This window comes from Littorina saxatilis, linkage group LG13 (genome assembly GCF_037325665.1).
Source record: "Littorina saxatilis isolate snail1 linkage group LG13, US_GU_Lsax_2.0, whole genome shotgun sequence".
In the NCBI taxonomy this organism is placed as follows: Eukaryota; Metazoa; Mollusca; class Gastropoda; order Littorinimorpha; family Littorinidae; genus Littorina; species Littorina saxatilis.
In genome coordinates, this window is record NC_090257.1 from 40941262 (window position 1) to 40962093 (window position 20832).

The 20832-nt window shown below is 41.2% G+C and overlaps 3 protein-coding genes across 7 annotated transcripts in view; 2 read left to right on the top strand and 1 right to left on the bottom strand.

Annotated features, from left to right (window-relative positions):
• The first annotated feature begins 969 nt into the window (after positions 1-969).
• Positions 970-12019, top strand: LOC138945754 (ubiquitin-like-conjugating enzyme ATG3). The gene is made up of 10 exons (XM_070317254.1): positions 970-1184; positions 1705-1746; positions 3344-3464; positions 3664-3774; positions 5119-5177; positions 6169-6276; positions 6529-6684; positions 6882-7009; positions 7545-7613; positions 8929-12019. The coding sequence occupies exons 1-10, from the start codon at positions 1113-1115 to the stop codon at positions 9008-9010; spliced, it is 948 nt and encodes a 315-aa protein (XP_070173355.1). The 5' UTR covers positions 970-1112; the 3' UTR covers positions 9011-12019.
• A 970-nt stretch (positions 12020-12989) lies between these two features.
• LOC138945755 (uncharacterized) lies at positions 12990-19335 on the bottom strand. Of its 2 annotated transcripts, none has more exons than XM_070317255.1 (4): positions 19208-19335; positions 18214-18442; positions 16027-16215; positions 12990-14904 (listed from the first exon to the last, which is right to left on the bottom strand). In XM_070317255.1, the coding sequence occupies exons 2-4, from the start codon at positions 18433-18435 to the stop codon at positions 13747-13749; spliced, it is 1569 nt and encodes a 522-aa protein (XP_070173356.1). In that variant the 5' UTR covers positions 18436-18442; positions 19208-19335; the 3' UTR covers positions 12990-13746. The 2 variants fall into 2 exon arrangements, with proteins under 2 accessions (XP_070173356.1, XP_070173357.1); XM_070317256.1 differs by having other exon boundaries at positions 19268-19326.
• Positions 19336-19638: 303 nt separating this feature from the next.
• Positions 19639-20832, top strand: part of LOC138945757 (phospholipid scramblase 1-like) — a 52476-nt gene continuing 51282 nt past the window's right edge. For all 4 annotated transcript variants that reach the window (XM_070317261.1, XM_070317260.1, XM_070317259.1 and 1 more), the window contains exon 1: positions 19639-19760. The gene's annotated coding sequence lies outside the window, so the exon portion shown is untranslated. The remainder of the gene's footprint in view (positions 19761-20832) is intronic.

Consider the following 20832-nt stretch of genomic DNA (forward strand, 5'->3'; position numbering starts at 1 on the left):
ACATGAGCTTCTAAATAATGATTATTTAGCTAAAACTGGTGAAAAAAACATGAAAAAGTATCCAAATAATTATTTGACAAATGGAATGCCATAGGCGAAGAGGAGGAGGGAAGAGAGTAAACAGGAAGAAAGTTTGCCATGCCAGTATTCTGCTGTTGTCACAATGTTATCTGAGTGAAAGTTCAGAGAGAGTCCTTTAACACATCAAACAAAAGATCTTGTTTCACGAACCTTTCACACATAATTATAAACTTCCTACAGACAGACAGACAGACAAAGACGGACAGACAGGCAGAGAGACTGACATTCTGACAGAAAGGCACACTCACACAATTACACACACACACTGCGCGCGCGGCGCACGCACGCACACACACTGCACACACACACACTGCACACACACTGCACGCCCAAGACCCCCCCCCACACACACACAAGCCTAAGCCCCCCCCCCCCCCCCCCCCCCGCCACCACGCACACGCATGATTGACAAACACTGACAATCTCTCTCTCTCTATCTGTCCCTTTCTCTCCCACTCTGCTGAAACTGAATGTCATATCTCCCTCTCACTCTTCTTTGTCTGTCTCAGTCTCTCTCTCCTCTGTATTTCTCTGTCTTTGTCTCTGTCTCACTCTATCTATGTCTGTCTGTCTATCCACGGACTTATGTACGTCCGTGGTCTGTAGGAGAAGAACTTCGGCAGCCTCAGTGAGGCGGAGGGGTAATCATGTGTTAAACATGACGTCAAGTTAGACATTTTATGCTTACAATAGCAATTTTTGCAAAATCACAGGCTTAGATTTCAGTAGAAAAATCCCTGAATTTACAACGCACCGGAGGAGGAGAAACAGCAGAGACGCTGTGGCAGCGACGATAAAGACTGAAAGGGAAAAGAAGCATGCGCCTGTGACTCGCACTTGGTTTGTCGTCTGCAAGAGCACGGAGTTCGCTCCCTTCTTGGGATTTCATGCGGGGAAGTCACAAGAAGTCAGCGTGGGAGGGACTTGTCATCTTCGTGTGACCAGTAACGGCAACAAAAACATTGAGACAGCAGCCTTTGTTTGCAGATCGTCGTTGCTATTCTGACACAGTGTGACAAAATACTCGCACCATGCAGAACATAATTAATTCTGTCAAGGGGACGGCGCTTGGAGTGGCGGATTATTTCTCTCCAGTGCTCAAAGTAAGCAGAATGATCATAGTTCTGTGTAAAGTGTGTTCGTTGCTTGTTCCAGAAACTGCGACACGATCGTACTATTATTAAACGATATATCTGGGTTCAGAACTACCATTCTACTGCACGAAAGATAGGGAGAGAAACATTTCCTTCTTTCATTCCTGATGTAGAGCTAGATAATGTCGAAGAGAAGCTGAAAGTCCGTGTGGCGTTTGCCTTCCGGTTGCTACTAGTTCTAGTCGAACTGGAGGGGGAAGGTTTGGACTTAGTCTTAGAGCAATGTTGGTATTGACTATTGATGCTCAACATGTGTTGCGGCTGACAGGTTCATGAATGATTAAATTATACAGTGCATATGTTTTCTGGTGGTGTTTTACTGCTCACTCAAAGGCATATTGTGCTGGAACTTGTATGATGCATAGAATGCAACTTTTGCAGGAACGGCTTAAATTTAACATTTTGGTAATAGTTGATGTGTTTAAAAAAAACCCACAATAAATCATAAGATACTCTTATTTTTCTGCAGGAATCAAAATTCAAAGAAACAGGAGTGATAACACCAGAAGAGGTAAGATTAATATCCCTAGGAGCGCACACATGCACACACACACACCACATTGAAACCATCAGGAGCGGAAACAGTCAATGTTCTACATCATACACATAAATATATACAGATTAACAGGTATTGAAACTGAAAGCCGAACACTATACAGTGGAGTCCGGGTACAACGAATCTCAAGGGAGATGCATTTTAGTTCGTTATATCAGTAATTCGCTGTAGAGTTTTCAACCTCACGAGAGGGGTGACCACACCACCCCCTCCCCCATACACTCACACAGAGATACACAAACAACAGGATTGAGTCTATGCTAACCACTTCTTGTGGCTACTAAACAATAACAACAAACTCCTAATATTTCTTTAAACGTTCTGTGAAAAATGATTTGTATGAATGGTGTTGAAAAGAAGAGATAAAATAAATCCTCAAGGCAGTGACCGCACTCACCATGCACTGACATACGAAAGCAGCCACACAAACACAGCACAGAGGCACATGTGCAGATGCTTTGCGAGAATAACCTTGAAAACCAGTTTGAATAAAAAAGCAGCATAGCGCTGCATGTCATAATCAAGTTATTTATTTTCTTTTTGTCTGGCTTTATTGACTGCATGCCGATCTTGTGGCAGTGACTTTTCACTCTTCAGTCGGAAATACACTAAACACAACACCGCTCTCACTCTCCCTCGCTGCCTACCCTAAAGCCCTGACAACTTATGCTTGGAAACTGTGTGGAAGAGTGCACCTCTCTATTTCTCTCCAATGATCTTCCTGCTGACAGTGACACCAGACACCCCACTGAGTTTAGCCAGCTACCCCCCTCTCTCTCTCTCCCTTCCCCCAGCCATATATATATATATGAAAGGTGAACCACCTCTCATAGCTAAAACTAGGTCAATGACCCCTGGGAAGAAGGTCGCTGAGTGTCTATAAACAAGGCCACCCAGCTGCCCTGTGATCTCGCCGCACACGCAGATCCTTGTAGCCTTGTGACTTTTAGAGACAAAGCGGCTCTGGGGCGATGAAAACGTGTTTGTGCCCGATGTGTACTGGTGTGTACTGAGCACAGTCATAGCTTAGCAGCTGATTGGAATAGTGAAAACACAGTGGCTGTGGCTGTTCCGTGCACCTCCCGCGGTTTGTTCCGAGTTCGCTCATCACGCGATGTGCACTTGTGTTTGTGTATTTTTGTCTTTGGAGACAATTATTGACATCAGTTCGTTGTAGCCTTGTGACTTTTAGAGACAAAACGGCTCTGGGGCGATGAAAACGTGTTTGTTATAAGAGGGGTTCGTTATGCAAATGAGTTCAAAAGGTTCGTTGTAGTCGGAAAGTAACAAGTAAGAAATAGAAGGCTGTCTGCCGGGAAATCAATGGCAGTTCGTTAAAAGCGGGATTTCGTTATACCCAGGTTCGTTATAGCTGGACTCCACTGTATATATGTATTTCTTTGTTTTTTGTGTGCATTGTTCTCTCCCACGACCAGTACCAGTTTTAATTCTCAATTTCGTATTCACCCAGATCTTATTTACATACGATAAAAGTGCTTGACTTACAATTTACTTGATTTTAACTGTCATTTTCACTGTTATGGTTATATAGTTTGTTGCCGCCGGCGACCATATAGTGCATCATTGCCCAACATGGCAATGGCACAAAGGAGAAGAATCCAAAGTGAAACCATTCCTACCACCGGAAAAGCAGTTTCTCATCACACGCAACGGTACGTCTCTAAAGCTTTTATTTTCATTTAAAACAAAATTCCTTTCTCAGACAATTTCTGTTCATAACCTCTGTAAATTTACATCCATTTTAAGACCTGAATTTCTCAGATTTTTATAGGTCGTAAAAGGGGGGTTCTACTGTAAGCACTGTGTGACACAGTTACAAATGTGACTGAGCTATGTGTTGATGCCATGCAGTGCCGTGTTACAAGCGTGTGAAGCAGATGGACACACACCAGGAGGAGCAGGAGAAGGTGATCGAGGAGGATGACCAGGATGGAGGATGGGTCGACACGCATCACTTTGCCTGTCAGTAATCACACGCATTTCAACCTTTAGATGCTAGCTGACATGCATCACTTTGCCTGTCAGTAATCACACTCATTTCAACCTTTAGATGCTTACTGACATGCATCACTTCACCTATCAGTAATCACATGCATTTCAACCTTTAGATGCTTGCTGACACGCATCACTTCACCTATCAGTAATCACATGCATTTCAACCTTTAGATGCTTGCTGACATGCATCACTTCGCCTGTCAGTAATAGCACACATTTCAACCTTTAGCTGCTAGCTGACACGCATCACTTCACCTATCAGTAATCACATGCATTTCAACCTTTAGATGCTTGCTGACACGCATCACTTCGCCTGTCAGTAATCACATGCATTTCAACCTTTAGATGCTTGCTGACACGCATCACTTCACCTATCAGTAATCACACGCATTTCAACCTTTAGATGCTTGCTGACACGCATCACTTCACCTATCAGTAATCACACGCATTTCTCATTTCAAACGCTTACACGCATCACTTCACCTATCAGTAATCACACGCATTTCTCATTTCAACCTTTAGCTGCTAGCTGACACGCATCACTTCACCTATCAGTAATCACACGCATTTCTCATTTCAACCTTTAGATGCTTGCTGACACGCATCACTTCACCTGTCAGTAATCACACGCATTTCTCATTTCAACCTTTAGATGCTTGCTGACACGCATCACTTCACCTTTCAGTAATCACACGCATTTCTCATTTCAACCTTTAGATGCTTGCTGACACGCATCACTTCACCTATCAGTAATCACACTCATTTCAACCTTTAGCTGCTAGCTGATACTCATCACTTCGCCAGTCAGTTTTGGAAACGGGAGAAGATCAGGAACACAATGCTATCATTTTTAAATCTTTAAGCAAAAGTTTGCTTTTAATCATCATTTTGATTAACAAACTATTTAATAGATTTTAAGCTTCCGAGTTGAAATGTAATCCCTTAGTCCTGACTTAGTCAAACATTGCTTGACCAAAATTTCAATCAATGTGATTAAAAAATGGGGCGTGACCGTGCCGCCTCAACTTTCACTAAAAGCTGGATATGACGTCATCAAAGACATGCATTTATCGAAAAAAGAAACATTTGTCTGGGGGGTATCATATGAAAAAATGTGTATGTAAAGTTTCATGAAGATCGGTTCAGTTGCTTTCTCAGAATTGCTCTACCGATACACGCACACAAATACACCACCACCCTCGTCTCGATGTATGGTCTGTGTTAAAACATTTAGTCAAAACCTGACTTAAGTGGGGAGTTGAGCTGCTTACTATCGTGTTGTGTGAAAATATGGTAGCTTTGTGTTTTCAGCATCAGAAGCAGTATCTACACTACAGGAAGGCGTTTCAGAAATGACACTTGATGCAAAGGTAGGTGATTCACAGTTCCATCCAGTCAAAAAATGCTCCAGTTGTTTTTTTAATAATAATAGCAATGACAGCTTATAAAGTGCGAACCACAGTAAACTATGCTCTCCGCGCTTTACATATTAGATATGAATCAAACCGTACTATTTAAACATCAGATACATATACATTCTAACATTTATCACTTGGTATGAACTGTCATGATGCTGTTATAGTTCAACGTAGTTAGAGTGTAAGTGTGGACACTTCATTGAAGATTTCAGTAAATAAGGTGTTATAGCTGCAGTGGTTATTTTTTTCTGGAACTGTATTCTGTTAGCCACATAAAGAGACTTTGCAAGATGTTCTTGAGCTCAAAATGTAATTTTGTTTGTCGCTTTCAGTTTTAAACAGAACATACTTAGCAACAGATGCAGCACAGTCACAATGCTTGTTTTTGCTTTAACCTTCACCGTGCTTCGTGGGTCGTGGACGACCCAGAGCCTCACAACATCGCCTTTGTCTCTGAAACTATTTGGAGTTTTTAATTGAGATTTCATGTAATCTCTAATCACCATACGACCTTCCCATTGCCCAACTTTTGAAAGATTATCTTTGTAAACAAACAAATAAACGATGATGTAATTTAATCTACACAGTCCGGATTATGTGGGTCGTGGACGACCCATATGGAATTAAGTAAGGAATTTTACGTTGTTTATCCTTATTCGGATGGCGTGGGTCGTGTACGACCCATACTCTGCAAAGAGGCAGAAAAACGTTTATCCCTATTTGGATGGCGTGGGTCGTGTACGACCCATACTTTTTGCGTTGAATCCTTCTTTGGAAAGGATGGGTCGTACACGACCCACATCATCCGGACTGTGTAGTCCAACGCGTGATCTGGTGAAGGTTAAAGTGTGAGAAATGTCTGCCAGCAGGTTGCTGCATGCTGCCTGCCAGAGGTTAAGTTAACTATTTCATTTGTATTTATTTTTTCAATATTTTTGCACAGGGCCCTCCTGCGGCTGTGGTAGCATCAAACGATGACGACGATGATGACGAAGAAGCAGAAGACATGGAGGCCTTTGAACAGAGCGGAATGCTGGAACAGCTTGATAAGGTCAGTGGCTGGAAAACAGGTCAACTTGGTTCCTCTGTTAGCAGGTCATTTGTTTCAGATTTACTATATGTATCACCAAGTTGAGTCGTATGATATGAGCATTTGCTCTTCTGGTTGTTTTGTCACCTACCTTCAAAGAAGCAGGATACTTGAATTATGTCTTGATTTCTGCTCTTTAAACATTTTACAGCTGCTGCATCTGAAGAAAGAAGTGAAGAATTCAAGTGAACTCTAGTTTTGAATGTTTGCCAGAGTGCCATGGTGGTGGAGCAGTCGGCGGCAGAAGCCACACCAGAGGGCGCTGCAGGGGGGGACAGCGGAATCATCCAGACACGGACGTACGATCTTCACATTACTTACGACAAATACTACCAGACACCTCGACTATGGCTCACAGGCTATGATGAGGTGGGTCTTTGAACACACGGTGCCAGACTGAAGAGTGACAGTGGTTTCTTTAAAGCTGTAGAGTACCGATAAAACTAAAAACAAATGGCCTTTTAAAGAAAGATGCGACACAATTTATGTTTGCTAACTGTGCGATGTTTTTACTACAACTTTACATCAGTCTGACAGTGTGTAAATGTGTGCACTGTGTGTTGCAGAACAAGAAGCCGTTGACGGTAGAACAGATGTACGAAGATTTCAGCCAGGATCACGCCAAGAAAACTGTCACCATGGAAACCCATTCTCATCTGTCCGGCCCACCCTTGGCATCCATCCATCCGTGCAGGTGTGTTGGTGTGTGTGTGGGTATGTATTGTGTGTGTTGGTGTGGGTGTATTGTGTGTGTTGGTGTGGGTGTATTGTGTGTGTTGGTGTGGGTGTATTGTGTGTGTTGGTGTGGGTGTATTGTGTGTTGGTGTGGGTGTATTGTGTGTTGGTGTGGGTGTATTGTGTGTGTTGGTGTGGGTGTATTGTGTGTGTTGGTGTGGGTGTATTGTGTGTTGGGGTGTGGGTGTGGGTGTATTGTGTGTTGGTGTGGGTATGTATTGTGTGTGTTGGTGTGGGTGTATTGTGTGTGTTGGTGTGGGTGTATTGTCCAGGTTGATGTGAATGTAAAGGAAGCAGAACCTGTGTTTTAAGTCTCCCCCAGTGTAAGACTGCCACTACATTAAGACCCAATTTTCTTAGACATCCTCTTGAGAGTGTTAGTACATTTATGATGTAATTCAAGTTGTTTTAAGATTAAAAGGGAGGAAAAAAACCGAAAAACTTGGCTGATTTATTTGCCAGAAAGAATGACAAAATGTGTGTGTGTATTGCAGGCATGCAGAGGTGATGAAGAAGATCATACAGACAGTGGCTGAGGGAGGCGGAGAGCTCGGCGTTCACATGTATCCTTTCTCTCTGGCTGTGTTCGCGTCCAGAATATACAATGTATTGATTCAACATTGATTTCCCTTATTTGAGCCATGTGACGTAAGAGTCTGACAAAAACTCATATTTAGGCGGCTAGCGGAGACTAAAAAAGAGTGTTTTTTATGTGCGTTCAATCGTAAAAATAAAAGCAATTCTAACTAAAATCGATTGGTACATACAATTTATTTGTATTTTGGACAGAAATATGACATTTTACACAGATTTTGACAGTCATTGTTGACCTCAACCGCTGGCACAGTCTCGGAGCAACACTGACAGTCATTGTACTCTGAGACGCTAGTATGAACAATGACAGTCGAGATCTGTGTCAAATGTCATATTTTGTTCTACATTACAAACCACATTTATGTATTGATCCATTTTAAGTAGAATTTCTTTTAGTTTTTACGAGTGAACACTTACAAGCATTTACTCTCTTCAGTCGTTTGTAGTCTCGGCCTGCTGCTTGGTTCAAAGAAGGGAAATCCAATGTTCAATCAATACTTTTTCTTTTTGCTTACAAAATATGTGTGTGTGTGTGTGTGTGTGTGTGTGTGTGTGTGTGTGTGTGTGTGTGTGTGTGTCATCATGGCAAAATGTGCAGGTTTGGTGTGTACCATTGATTGTTTGCGTATTACTTTTTAACTACGACATTGAGGATTCCGGATTAGAAGGGTGTGTGCATGTCTCTAAGTGTTGACTGTTTAACTCTTAACGTCCTATACCGCGCCATACCGCTCGTTACCGTATCATCCTATACCGCGCCATACCGCTCGTTCTCTGCTAGTGTCATTAAACAAGAGTTACCAGCCTTGCGATGCTCTCCTGCATTGGAAAACAGCTTTAGTCCTTGGACGCACATGTCATGGCTGCCGGTGGATTTTTTTCAGGACTTTTGAATGTGATTTCAATTTTTGTGGACGGATTTTGTTCGGATTTTTTGTGTTAGCTTTCAAAATTCAACATGGAGACGAGTGATAGTGATAGTGACACGTCTTTTCACGGGTTTGAGGCAAGAAATGTGGAGAATGACTTCGATGGTGGACAGAGTGATCAATGGTCAAAAAAAACAACAAGTAAATCCATCCATTAACAATGAAAATATGATTTTTTTATTGAACACACCCAAATTTTGTCTCTTTTTCCCAAATCCTTATGGGATTTTGCACTGGGACATGCAAGTCCAAGTGTGCTTTTGATTTTTCGAACTTATAATAGGACTTGTCCTTTGACATATTATCATTGGAAAAGAATTTGCTTTGACTCATATTTTCCTTAACCAATTTGCAGGTACCTTATGATTTTCCTGAAGTTTGTCCAAGCGGTGATTCCCACAATAGAGTACGACTACACTCGCCATTTCACCATGTGATGGCCAACCGTGCAATAGTAAATGTACCTGATGTGTTAGAACTGTGGACCAGACTTTAGTGTGAATTAAATGTAGGCAGGAAAACCTTAGGACCAAACTTTAGAGAAAAAAACTTTTCAAGCACAAAGACTCTCTTAACTGTTTCTTGTAGATTTGAGAAACAAAGGGAAGTAAGCACAAGTGCAACGAGAGTAAGTGAGAGTTATACGGAACCAATCTTCTAGCACCTTGGACTATAAGCATTAAAGTAAAAAATAAATAAAAAAAGCGATTTTTATCCGTTGTTTCCTGTAAGTAAACGGCTTCTTTGAGTTGTGAAACTCGTGCTGATTGAAATGCTCGAGTCGTTCAAACTCTGGCTGAAACAGGAAACAGTAAAAGAAGAAATAGTTAATGTTGTAGATTTATTCAAAACAGTAGTATCAGAGAAGTGTAGTTTTCATTCTGCTTTGTGAGCTTGTTTTAAATTCTGCAGGGCAGATGAACGTATGGACCTGGCACTATGAGTTAATCTTAAACGTTGCTTTAAATTACAGTAAAATGGCTGACATGTTTATGTGTGTGAATGAAAGGATCTCTTATGTGAAGAGGGACTGTGAGAAATTCTATGTTTTGGATTGTGTATAATGGAAATGATGATTGGGATAAATGTTGTCATGATTTGTATGACTACCTGAAACTTTCTTCACTTGCTTACTTCAATCACACACAACATTATTAAAAGCAATGTGGAATGATAAGATAAAACTGTATCGGATGCCAATAGCCTAACTTGTTCATATAGCAAAAATGTATGCAATTATTCTGGCTTTTGTAAGTTTAAACAAGTCGCGTAAGGCGAAAATACAATATTTAGTCAAGTAGCTGTCGAACTCACAGAATGAAACTGAACGCAATGCCATTGTTCAGCAAGACCGTATACTCGTAGCATCCGAGTCGTCAGTCCACCGCTCATGGCAAAGGCAGTGAAATTGACAAGAAGAGCGTGGTAGTAGTTGCGCTAAGAAGGATAGCACGCTTTTCTGTACCTCTCTTTGTTTTAACTTTCTGAGCGTGTTTTTAATCCAAACATATCATATCTATATGTTTTTGGAATCAGGAACCGACAAGGAATAAGATGAAAGTGTTTTTAAATTGATTTGGACAATTTAATTTTGATAATAATTTTTATATATTTAATTTTCAGAGCTTGTTTTTAATCCGAATAAAACATATTTATATGTTTTTGGAATCAGAAAATGATGGAGAATAAGATAAACGTAAATTTGGATCGTTTTATAAATTTTTATATTTTTTTACAATTTTCCGATTTTTAATGACCAAAGTCATTAATTAATTTTTAAGCCACCAAGCTGAAATGCAATACCGAACCCCGGGCTTCGTCGAAGATTACTTGACCAAAATTTGAACCAATTTGGTTGAAAAATGAGGGCGTGACAGTGCCGCCTCAACTTTCACGAAAAGCCGGATATGACGTCATCAAAGACATTTATCCAAAAAATGAAAAAAAACGTTCGGGGATTTCATACCAAGGAACTCTCATGTCAAATTTCATAAAGATCGGTCCAGTAGTTTAGTCTGAATCGCTCTACAAACACACACACACACACACACACACGCACGCACGCACACACGCACGCACATACACCACGACCCTCGTTTCGATTCCCCCTCGATGTTAAAATATTTAGTCAAAACTTGACTAAATATAAAAAAAAGATATATAATAGTCTTAGATTCTTGAACAATGGAGAATTTGGAAGCACATATAAAGCTCAAAATTCCTTTTGAATGATGGTTCCAGTATCTACAATTTCTCCATAAACTGCTTGTGCAAGGAAGATAATTTTTGTTATGGAATAATTGGCTCATTTTCATATAGACTGACACATATGTACAGAATTGATATTGTGATATTGCTTTTATGTCTTAAATGTGTTCTCTCTCTCTCCGTCTTTCTTTGTGGATACTCGATTTCAATTATGAGTGTCATACTTTATTTAAGGGTGTTTGCTCTCATTCTCTCTCTCTCTCTCTCTCTCCCCCCCCCTCCCTCCCTCCCTGGGACCTGTACAGTAAAGTGTAATCAATCAGTAATTTTACAGGAAAGAATGAGGAGGAATGTGTAACTCTAGTGACAGAATACATCAGTGATCAGCTATTCATTCATAAACATTCTGAACCGTATCTGGCCTCACAGTACCAGTAACTATATTTTGTAAATAGCTAAACACTCATCGACAGCAAAATTGTTCAGAATGTTATCTCAGTTTTGAGAATGTAGATAATAATGTGTGTATTGTAACAACTATCAAGTGTACAAAGCAGCAAATAGAACACAGCTGTAATCTACGTAAAGGTCTATAGGCCATTATTTGTGCTGGTGTTGATAAACAAACAGAAGTGTACATATACCCCGTATTCCCACTCTTCTTGACACCAAAACGGGAGAAGGACTGACTGATTTTTCTTCTTCAAATATTTCCCCAGCCCTGTGACATCTGGCATTGACAACATTTTGGACAGTATGTAATACAGTGGAACCCTCAGTTTAAGACCCCAAACTAATTCAGATTTCAGTCTAGTTGATGCCAATATTTTGGTATGTTTGAGGTTTCTGTAAGAGTTTCCTTGACCTTAGACATAGTTCTTGTAACATCATACTTATACATTTTCCTGGTATCCAACTAAAAAATAAACCAAGAACCCTTATCATTTTCAGAAACTTGTAGTTGTTGCAGCATGAACATTCATGTTCTTTTTTCCCCATTAAGTTTAAGTATGCATAATTCATCTGGAACAAAAATCATATGAACTTACCTGAGATTAGCCCTAACAATATATCCTATCGTTTTCTGTGGTTATTTCTTCTTTTACACTCTACTCTCCAGCTTGCCTACTCTAGCAGACTTAGCTGAAAGGGTATGTTGTACTGATTGATTGTTGTTACTAGTTCCATCATTATCATGACCCAATCTAAACAATTCCAATAAATATTTTGCAAAAAGCTGTGTGTGTGCGTATTTGTGCATGCTTGTGTTACATTTACATAGTGCGTGTGTGTGTGTGAATACGAGCAGACCAAATGCATCTCAGCATCTGTGTATGTGTGTGTGTGTGAATACGAGCAGACCAAATGCATCTCAGAATGTGTGTATGTGTGTGTGTGTGTGTGAATACGAGCAGACCAAATGCATCTCAGCATCTGTGTATGTGTGAATACGAGCAGACCAAATGCATCTCAGAATGTGTGTGTGTGTGTGTGAATACGAGCAGACCAAATGCATCTCAGCATCTGTGTATGTGTGTGTGTGTGAATACGAGCAGACCAAATGCATCTCAGAATGTGTGTATGTGTGTGTGTGTGTGTGAATACGAGCAGACCAAATGCATCTCAGCATCTGTGTATGTGTGTGTGTGTGAATACGAGCAGACCAAATGCATCTCAGAATGTGTGTATGTGTGTGTGTGTGTGTGAATACGAGCAGACCAAATGCATCTCAGCATCTGTGTATGTGTGTGTGTGTGAATACGAGCAGACCAAATGCATCTCAGAATGTGTGTATGTGTGTGTGTGTGTGTGAATACGAGCAGACCAAATGCATCTCAGCATCTGTGTATGTGTGTGTGTGTGAATACGAGCAGACCAAATGCATCTCAGAATGTGTGTATGTGTGTGTGTGTGTGTGTGTGTGTGTGAATACGAGCAGACCAAATGCATCTCAGCATCTGTGTATGTGTGTGTGTGTGAATACGAGCAGACCAAATGCATCTCAGAATGTGTGTATGTGTGTGTGAATACGAGCAGACCAAATGCATCTCAGCATCTGTGTATGTGTGTGTGTGTGAATACGAGCAGACCAAATGCATCTCAGAATGTGTGTATGTGTGTGTGTGTGCCTCAGCAAACCAAAGGTCTCCAAGCATCTGTGCTATAAACAATTCACACATACATACTCAATAAGCAAACTATAAAACATGTGGCTTTAGAGTTTTAATTTTGCTATTCAACAACAGATTAATGCCCCCCAAAACACATCTATCGACTGTAACCTAATTCTCACTGCATGGCACACAACAGTTGCATTTACATGTATATGTATAGTTCCAAATGTTCACTTGATAAACAGCAGTACTGTACAACTTCACTTTCTGTTCAAGGCAGAACTGTGTTTGACAATATATATTTATGTTTCTGTAAAATATCAATGACTTCATTTCCAGTATGGCAATCACAAAATTATTTTGTCAGAGTATTTGTCATAATTTTGTGATTGCCATAGTGGTAAAGTATATGGTACGTATCCAAAAAGCCTTAAACCCTCTTTGACAGAAGAGTACATTTCTGCTGCTAAGAAATCGTAACACTGATTTGTTTCAAACACTGTCAACAGTTATCAGCACTTGTAAATGTTGTGTACTTTCAGCCAAATATGGCATTCTGTTTGCACACTTTAGAGGACTGAAACATACTTTACTGGAATAAACAACAAATCACTTGAAGAAGACATGAAACAGGGGTTATGAACAGAAAATGCAAAAAAAAAGTTTCAAAAAGGAGGAAGTCTTAATTGGGGGTCTTTAATTTTAAGTTTAAAGGGAGGTTCCACTGTATCAAGATACCAGCTTATCATGTGACCTAATCATGTGACTCTCCATCAAGCCACTCTGAGTCATGTGACTCCACCTCAAGCGAGTCTCGATCTGTCTAAGTTGTTGCTGTAACGAGGTCAGCTTTAAGACGAACGTTTCAAATCATGCGACTCATCCTTGATAGCTGATCCGTGCTCATACTCCACATCCGCGACGAAAACAATGGATGTGAAATTCATGTCTCGCTCGATGACGTACTGCAGTAGTGCCAAAACTTTCTTCTTATCTTTCCACGCTTCGTCTTCTCCATACCCGTCAACTTCTGGACGTTCCCACAATCCTCGGTAATAGCGCTTCAAACAGTCAGGGTCATGTGCCAACAGAATCACGCAACTCAAAATATCTTCAACGCTGAAGCCTTGAGACAAAAGGAAATCATAGTTGCGTTTAATTTGGATTCTGTCGGACGACCAAAGCGGGCGGGTTTCAACGAGGGGGAGTACAGACTTGTTGACTCCGAGGAGCATTGCGACGTACGTACGCTGACGACTGACCACAAAGCTCCTCCTGGGAAGTCGTCCGGAGCGCAGAAAGCTGAGAATGATGTAAATGCTGGGGGTTCCGCCACTGACAATTTTACTCTGTTTTACAGCTTCCACAATGCGGTTTTGTCGGTACCGCATGATGTAGATGTGGCTAAGGATCTCTTGCTTGGAAATTCCCTGCTCCAGAAAATAATCTATCTTTTCTATCACTTTGGATGGACTGAGCTTCAAAAAGTTGAAGCTGGCATCTTCGACATCTTTCGGGGTGGCGCCAAGTCGCTCAGCGACCACTTCCAAACTTATGTGCGAGCCGTCAATCTCCCTTCTCCCCACCAGTGCGTTCTTGACGCGTTGGTCAAATGTGCGTGTACGATCTGCAAGGGTAAAGAGGGGGTAACGTTCAAACCGAAGCTTCCCTTTCTCTCGTAACCGTGTCAGGGTGTCCAACCTCTCCTGCAGGAATTGAGTTTTTGTCTTTAGAATGCCGGGGAAGTCTCGGATTTCTTGCGTGGTGATGCCGTACTGAAGCAGCAGCTTCTCCTTCTCAAAAATTTCCTCAGCCCTCACGTTGCGCACTCGTTCCAAGGAAGGATGCTGAGCTTTCAGCTCCACCAGCTCTGTTGCCGAGCAACGCAGAACTGTGCACAAAGCCTTGTCCGCTTCGTCCTTGAGCTGGAGATGCTTGACCAGCTGTTCCATCGTCACCTGCCTTGTGGACAGCAGGAGGCTCACTGTGATTGGGGAACGATTCAGGTCCTGTTTGAAAAACAGAAAAGCAAAATCACCATGCTACCTGCTGTTTTGACTTGTATTGGCTCTGTTGCTAGCAGCTTTCCATGAAACACTGCTGGTAAAAAAAAATTAAGTGTAGACCAATAAGGTTACCAAAAAATTCCTTGTTTCCGTTTCCTCAAGACCCTAGAACTCTTTTTTGACAGAAATTATTTGTATTACATAAGGTAAAATTCGATTTTGCCGACTTTGCAAGGAAAGTTACTCTTCTCCGACATCCAGGGGGCACAGTTCACCCCATTTCCAGCCTATAAAAAGCCACACACACATTAATTTGTTCATCATCACACGCACACGCACACCCTCGTATCAATTCCCAATCTATGTTCTTTCTTTCTTTATTTGGTGTTTAACGTCGTTTTCAACCACGAAGGTTATATCGCGACAGGGGAAGGGGGGAGATGGGATAGAGCCACTTGTCAATTGTTTCTTGTTCACAAAAGCACTAATCAAAAACTTGCTCCAGGGGCTTGCAACGTAGTACAATATATTACCTTACTGGGAGAATGCAAGTTTCTAGCACAAAGGACCCAATCTATGTAAAAACATTACTCCAAAACTTGACTAAATATAAAAAGAAGGGAGTCTTAATTTGCAGAGGTTATGAAACAAAAATGTCAAAAAGCAAGGTCATAAAAGAAGTCTCAAATTTGGGGGGTCTTGAAAGCAGGGTTCCACTGTATGAATAGATGATTTTCTGAAATTTTTGTTTGTTTGTTTGTTTGTTTGCTTAACGCCCAGCCGACCACCAAGGGCCATATCAGGGCGGTGCTGCTTTGACATATAACGTGCGCCACACACAAGACAGAAGTCGCAGCACAGGCTTCATGTCTCACCCAGTCACATTATTCTGACACCAGACCAACCAGTCCTAGCACTAACCCCATAATGCCAGACGCCAGGCGGAGCAGCCACTAGATTGCCAATTTTAAAGTCTTAGGTATGACCCGGCCGGGGTTCGAACCCACGACCTCCCGTTCACGGGGCGGACGCCTTACCACTAGGCCAACCGTGCCGGTACTACAACCCATACAAACCTAACAGAGTTATTTTCGGAATTGGTCAATTCCTAGAGAAATGACTTACCTTGAGTAGAGTGGCGCGTTTGAGGATGATCTGTTCAGACAGGTTGAGCACCTGCACTCGACGCTGGATCTGCTCCATGGTGCAGCCAAGGGAGAGCAGCAGGTCCATGCGACTCTGGAGAGTGCTCCGCCCCTGGATCTTCTCCATCGGGTGCTGCTTGGACAGGATGTCCTGTAGGTCTCTCTCCAGCTGCAAGGGGAGGATAAGTAAATGAGAGAATGGGGATTCAAAAGCCTTGCAAGCCTATGAGCCTGGATGAAACAACACTCCCCCCCCCCCTCCCCCCCCCCCCCCATCAAATTTGCTTCCAATGACATTGACAAGACCAACAGTTAGGCTTAGTAGGTCGGTTACTTTTTTTATTATTTTGTTGGTCTCAATTGAAGATTTTTTATTTTTCATTTTTGTTACACCAGTGGCAGTGCATGAGGCTTTTTATTGGCCGGAAATCGTGCTAGCTGTGTCCCTTAGATGTCTGAGAAGACTTAAGCAGTCTGCAAAATGAAGACTAAATGTGTCATGCTCACTGTTTGTTTGTTTGTCTCAAAGGTCCAGGGTTGGAAGGAAAACATAGGGTCTGTCACAGAATTAAAAACATTCATTTTTATATTTAGTCAAGTTTTGACTAAATATTTTAACATTGAGGGGGAATCGAAACGAGGGTCGCGGTGTATGTGCGTGTGTGTGTGTGTGTGTGTGTATGTGTCTGTGTGTGTGTGTGTGTGTGTGTGTGTGTAGAGCGATTCAGACTAAACTACTGGACCGATCTTTATGAAATTTGACATGAGAGTTCCTGGGTATAAAATCCCTGAACGTTTTTTTCATTTTTTTGATAAATGTCTTTGATGACGTCATATCCGGCTTTTCGTGAAAGTTGAGGCGGCACTGTCACGCCCTCATTTTTCAACCAAATTGGTTGAAATTTTGGTCAAGTAATCTTCGACGAAGCCCGGACTTCGGTATTGCATTTCAGCTTGGTGGCTTAAAAATTAATTAATGACTTTGGTCATTAAAAATCGGAAAATTGTAAAAAAAAATAAATATTTATAAAACGATCCAAATTTACGTTTATCTTATTCTCCATCATTTGCTGATTCCAAAAACATATAAATATGTTATATTCGGATTAAAAACAAGCTCTGAAAATTAAATATATAAAAATTATTATCAAAATTAAATTGTCCAAATCAATTTAAAAACACTTTCATCTTATTCCTTGTCGATTCCTGATTCCAAAAACATATAGATATGATATGTTTGGATTAAAAACACGCTCAGAAAGTTAAAACAAAGAGAGGTACAGAAAAGCGTGCTATCCTTCTTAGCGCAACTACTACCCCGCTCTTCTTGTCAATTTCACTGCCTTTGCCATGAGCGGTGGCCTGACGATGCTACGAGTAAAATGGCATTGCGTTTCATTCTGTGAGTTCGACAGCTACTTGACTAAATATTGTATTTTCGCCTTACGCGACTTGTTTATTATTTTGTTGGTCTCAATTGAAGATTTTTTATTTTTTATTTTTTTTACACCAGTGCATGAGGCTTTTTATTGGCCGGAAATCGTGCTAGCTGTGTCGCTTAGATGTCTGAGAAGACTTAAGCAGTCTGCAAAATCAAGACTAAATTTGTCATGCTCACTGTTTTGTTTGTTTGTCTCAAAGGTCCAGGGTTGGAAGGAACAAATAGGGTCTGTCACAGAATTAAAAACATTAATTTTTTTCTTGGCTTTATTAAAAATTGAAATGTTAAAGAGTCTTTGCGTAAACCACCAGTAATTAGAAGGGATAGAAAATGACAAACCAATTTCATCTTATAGTTTTGATGACCCATTAATTCCCTGCAGGGGCAGGATCGGTGGAGGGAATACACACATGTATAAGTCTTTAAACCTGCATATGTCCGAACTCCCCCCCGTGTACACTACATTGGGTGTGCACGTTAAAGATCCCACGATTGACAAAAGGGTCTTTCCTGGCAAAATTGCTTAGGCACAGTTAATAATTGTCTACCTATACCCGTGTGACTTGGAATAATAGGCCGTGAAAGGCAAATATGCGCCGAAATGGCTGCAATTACTGGCCGTATAAAATTTCATCTCACACGGCATCACTGCAGAGCGCCTAGAACTGTACCCACGGAATATGCGCGATATAAGCCTCATTGATTGATTGATTGAATTACACTCACCAAGTTCACTGCCGGTCCACTCGCCTTAGTAGATGTTCTTTCTTCTGTGTTTTTGTTCTTGGAGTTTTTGCCTCGGTTTTTCTGCTTGCTGTCATCTTTGCAGCAGCGGTGGGGCTGCTGTGTTGCCACGGAAACACAACTAGGCATCCTTAGCAACAGATGATGGAGCTGGGAACTGGCCGTTCCAATCAGTGATCTGCTTGCGATGGTTCTCAGCATCATTGACACCCTGAATTAATTGAATGGTGAATAGAGAAAAATCATACTTTGCCACCAATACACTTTTACCAACAGTTTGACGTAAACTTGTCACAGCAGAATTAAACAGATATCGAAAAAAAAGTGTGTTAAATTCATAGCTTAGATAAGTTAGAATTCAGAGGCATGTAAGTCTCCAAATTTGAAGAACCTGCACTTGTATGTAAAACAAGTAATTTTAGATCCCTTTGAAGTCACGGAATGAACTGTACCTTTGTGTACGATTGCATTTCGTTTACATGCGTCAAAGACGGTATTATCCGTGAATTGCGACATGGGACGCAATTAACTCTGTCATGTAAATAATGTCCCTTGGTTGAAAACGTAAGCTTTATGGCGTCATTTTCATCGATCAAACAACCAAATTAATTAATTATGCTTAAGTTTGGAGCTCAATCCGTCAATTAATTTCACAACAAATGTTCTTTGGCTTGTTAATTTACAGGGACTGTATCAAAAATAAGTAAAGAATGAGCTATGAATTTAACGCACTAAAGTTCAAGATTACCCATAAATGGTACTGTCGACCTATATGTACGTGCATACATGGACGTTCTAACAACATAAATGCAACACACTGGGCTTTCTACTGTAGTACTGGCAACATTAGCCGATTAGGGTCATAGATTTTGTAGCACTCCAAGCAGACACTGAGGACAGGCTGGTGCTATCAACTGTGAATAGCGCCATCTTGCGCTTACTTGGAAAGCTGCCTTCACCCAAAAGCATCACTCACAAACTGTGTGCAGCACAAGAAACCTCAAGAAGTCTTTGAAGCGCCGTCAGAAAATATCACCTTTGCAAACACCGTGCATCCCCTGTGCCAGTGGCCAACTACCGAGAAGGTGATCTTAGTTATCTCCCATGGTAAATCATTGCAGGGGAGCTCACAATCACAGCACATGTTTTGGCAAATTACACATTTGTTTCCCTTGGACCAACATTCTATCATTCATTGATTATCACTGCAATACTGTCATGCTTCCAGCTATCTTTCTCTTAGTTTTATGAAACGGTAAACATAAACTTATTGCGTTGAAGACGTTACACTCTCCTCATTTTTTGTAAACGGACACTTGCACGCACTTGCATGCACTTGCATTAGCTATTTGCAGGGGGAATAATTTGCATGATTTATTATGCTTGAAAGAGTTACTTCCCGTGTAGAGTAAAGAAAGGGATTTCAACACCGCACAAGTTAGTTTACTTGCGGGCCGCACCCTCTCCTATAGCGTGGATAAGCAAGACTGTTGTGGAGTGTACACAATTTTGAGATCGTCATTTTCACGGTAAGTCGCTCTTGATGGAATTTAAAACATGAGTCTTCTTCTTCTTCTTCTTGTCGATCACAAAACATGAGTCTAAAACCTGATGTGTCTGTTTGTAGAGTTGACATGTTTATCCTGTTGCGCAGCATCGCTGCTGGGGTTCTTGAGAGGTATGCCGTTTCACACTTAGGGTTCTCGTGGAGACGGGTTATAAATAAAAGTTGCGCTGCTACTGGAAACCTTGACTATATGCTGGGTGCACTCAAGCGAAGCAGGCAGTGAAATGTGCGGGCCGAATTTAGGTCTGTGTATGTGCGTGTGGTTGAAAAGGGTCCGAGATGAGAAGTAGAACCACCCTGTCCTCTTTAGAGTTCAAAGGGGTACTTGCCTGTGATACTGATAGGCATGAGTGAGAGTGGTCTGACTGGTACCGTGCCGTGCATGGGGTGGGCTGAGGCTGAATGTTCATCAGACCTTGAAATCGTCTTCTGTAGGCATATATATTACTATAAGTATAATCGTCATAGACTATAAACTTGTATAATCGTCATCTGCATGCCTCTTCCATTCATTTTTTTATTGGTGGGGGTTTACAGCACAACAGTTGGCCTTAAGCTCCTGAAGGTAGGATGGTTTGAATAGAAACATTGATTCATTGTTGTACACATGTTACAAGTTTAAGAGATGCATAAACGCTGTAAAGCTTTGCATGATGCTCCCATCAATCATAATTTATGACATCCATGCCTAATGTTGCATTCCTGAATTATATCATCTGTCCACTTATGGACTATCCTCCAAAACCAATTAAGTTAGTTTAAAGTAGACTGCATATATTATATATGGTAAGCACATCTGGTACAGTCATTAGTGTGTGTGGTTGCATGTGCATGTACGTGTGTGCAGGAGAGAGAGAGAGAGAGAGAGAGAGAGAGAGAGAGAGAGAGAGAGAGAGAGAGAGAGAGAGAGAGAGAGAGAGAGAGAGAGAGAGAGAGAGAGAGAGAGAGAGAGAGAGAGAGAGAGAGAGAGAGATTGAGTGTGTGTGTGACAACTGTAAATTTACTTTTAGTTCTGGACTATATCTGCAAGTGTG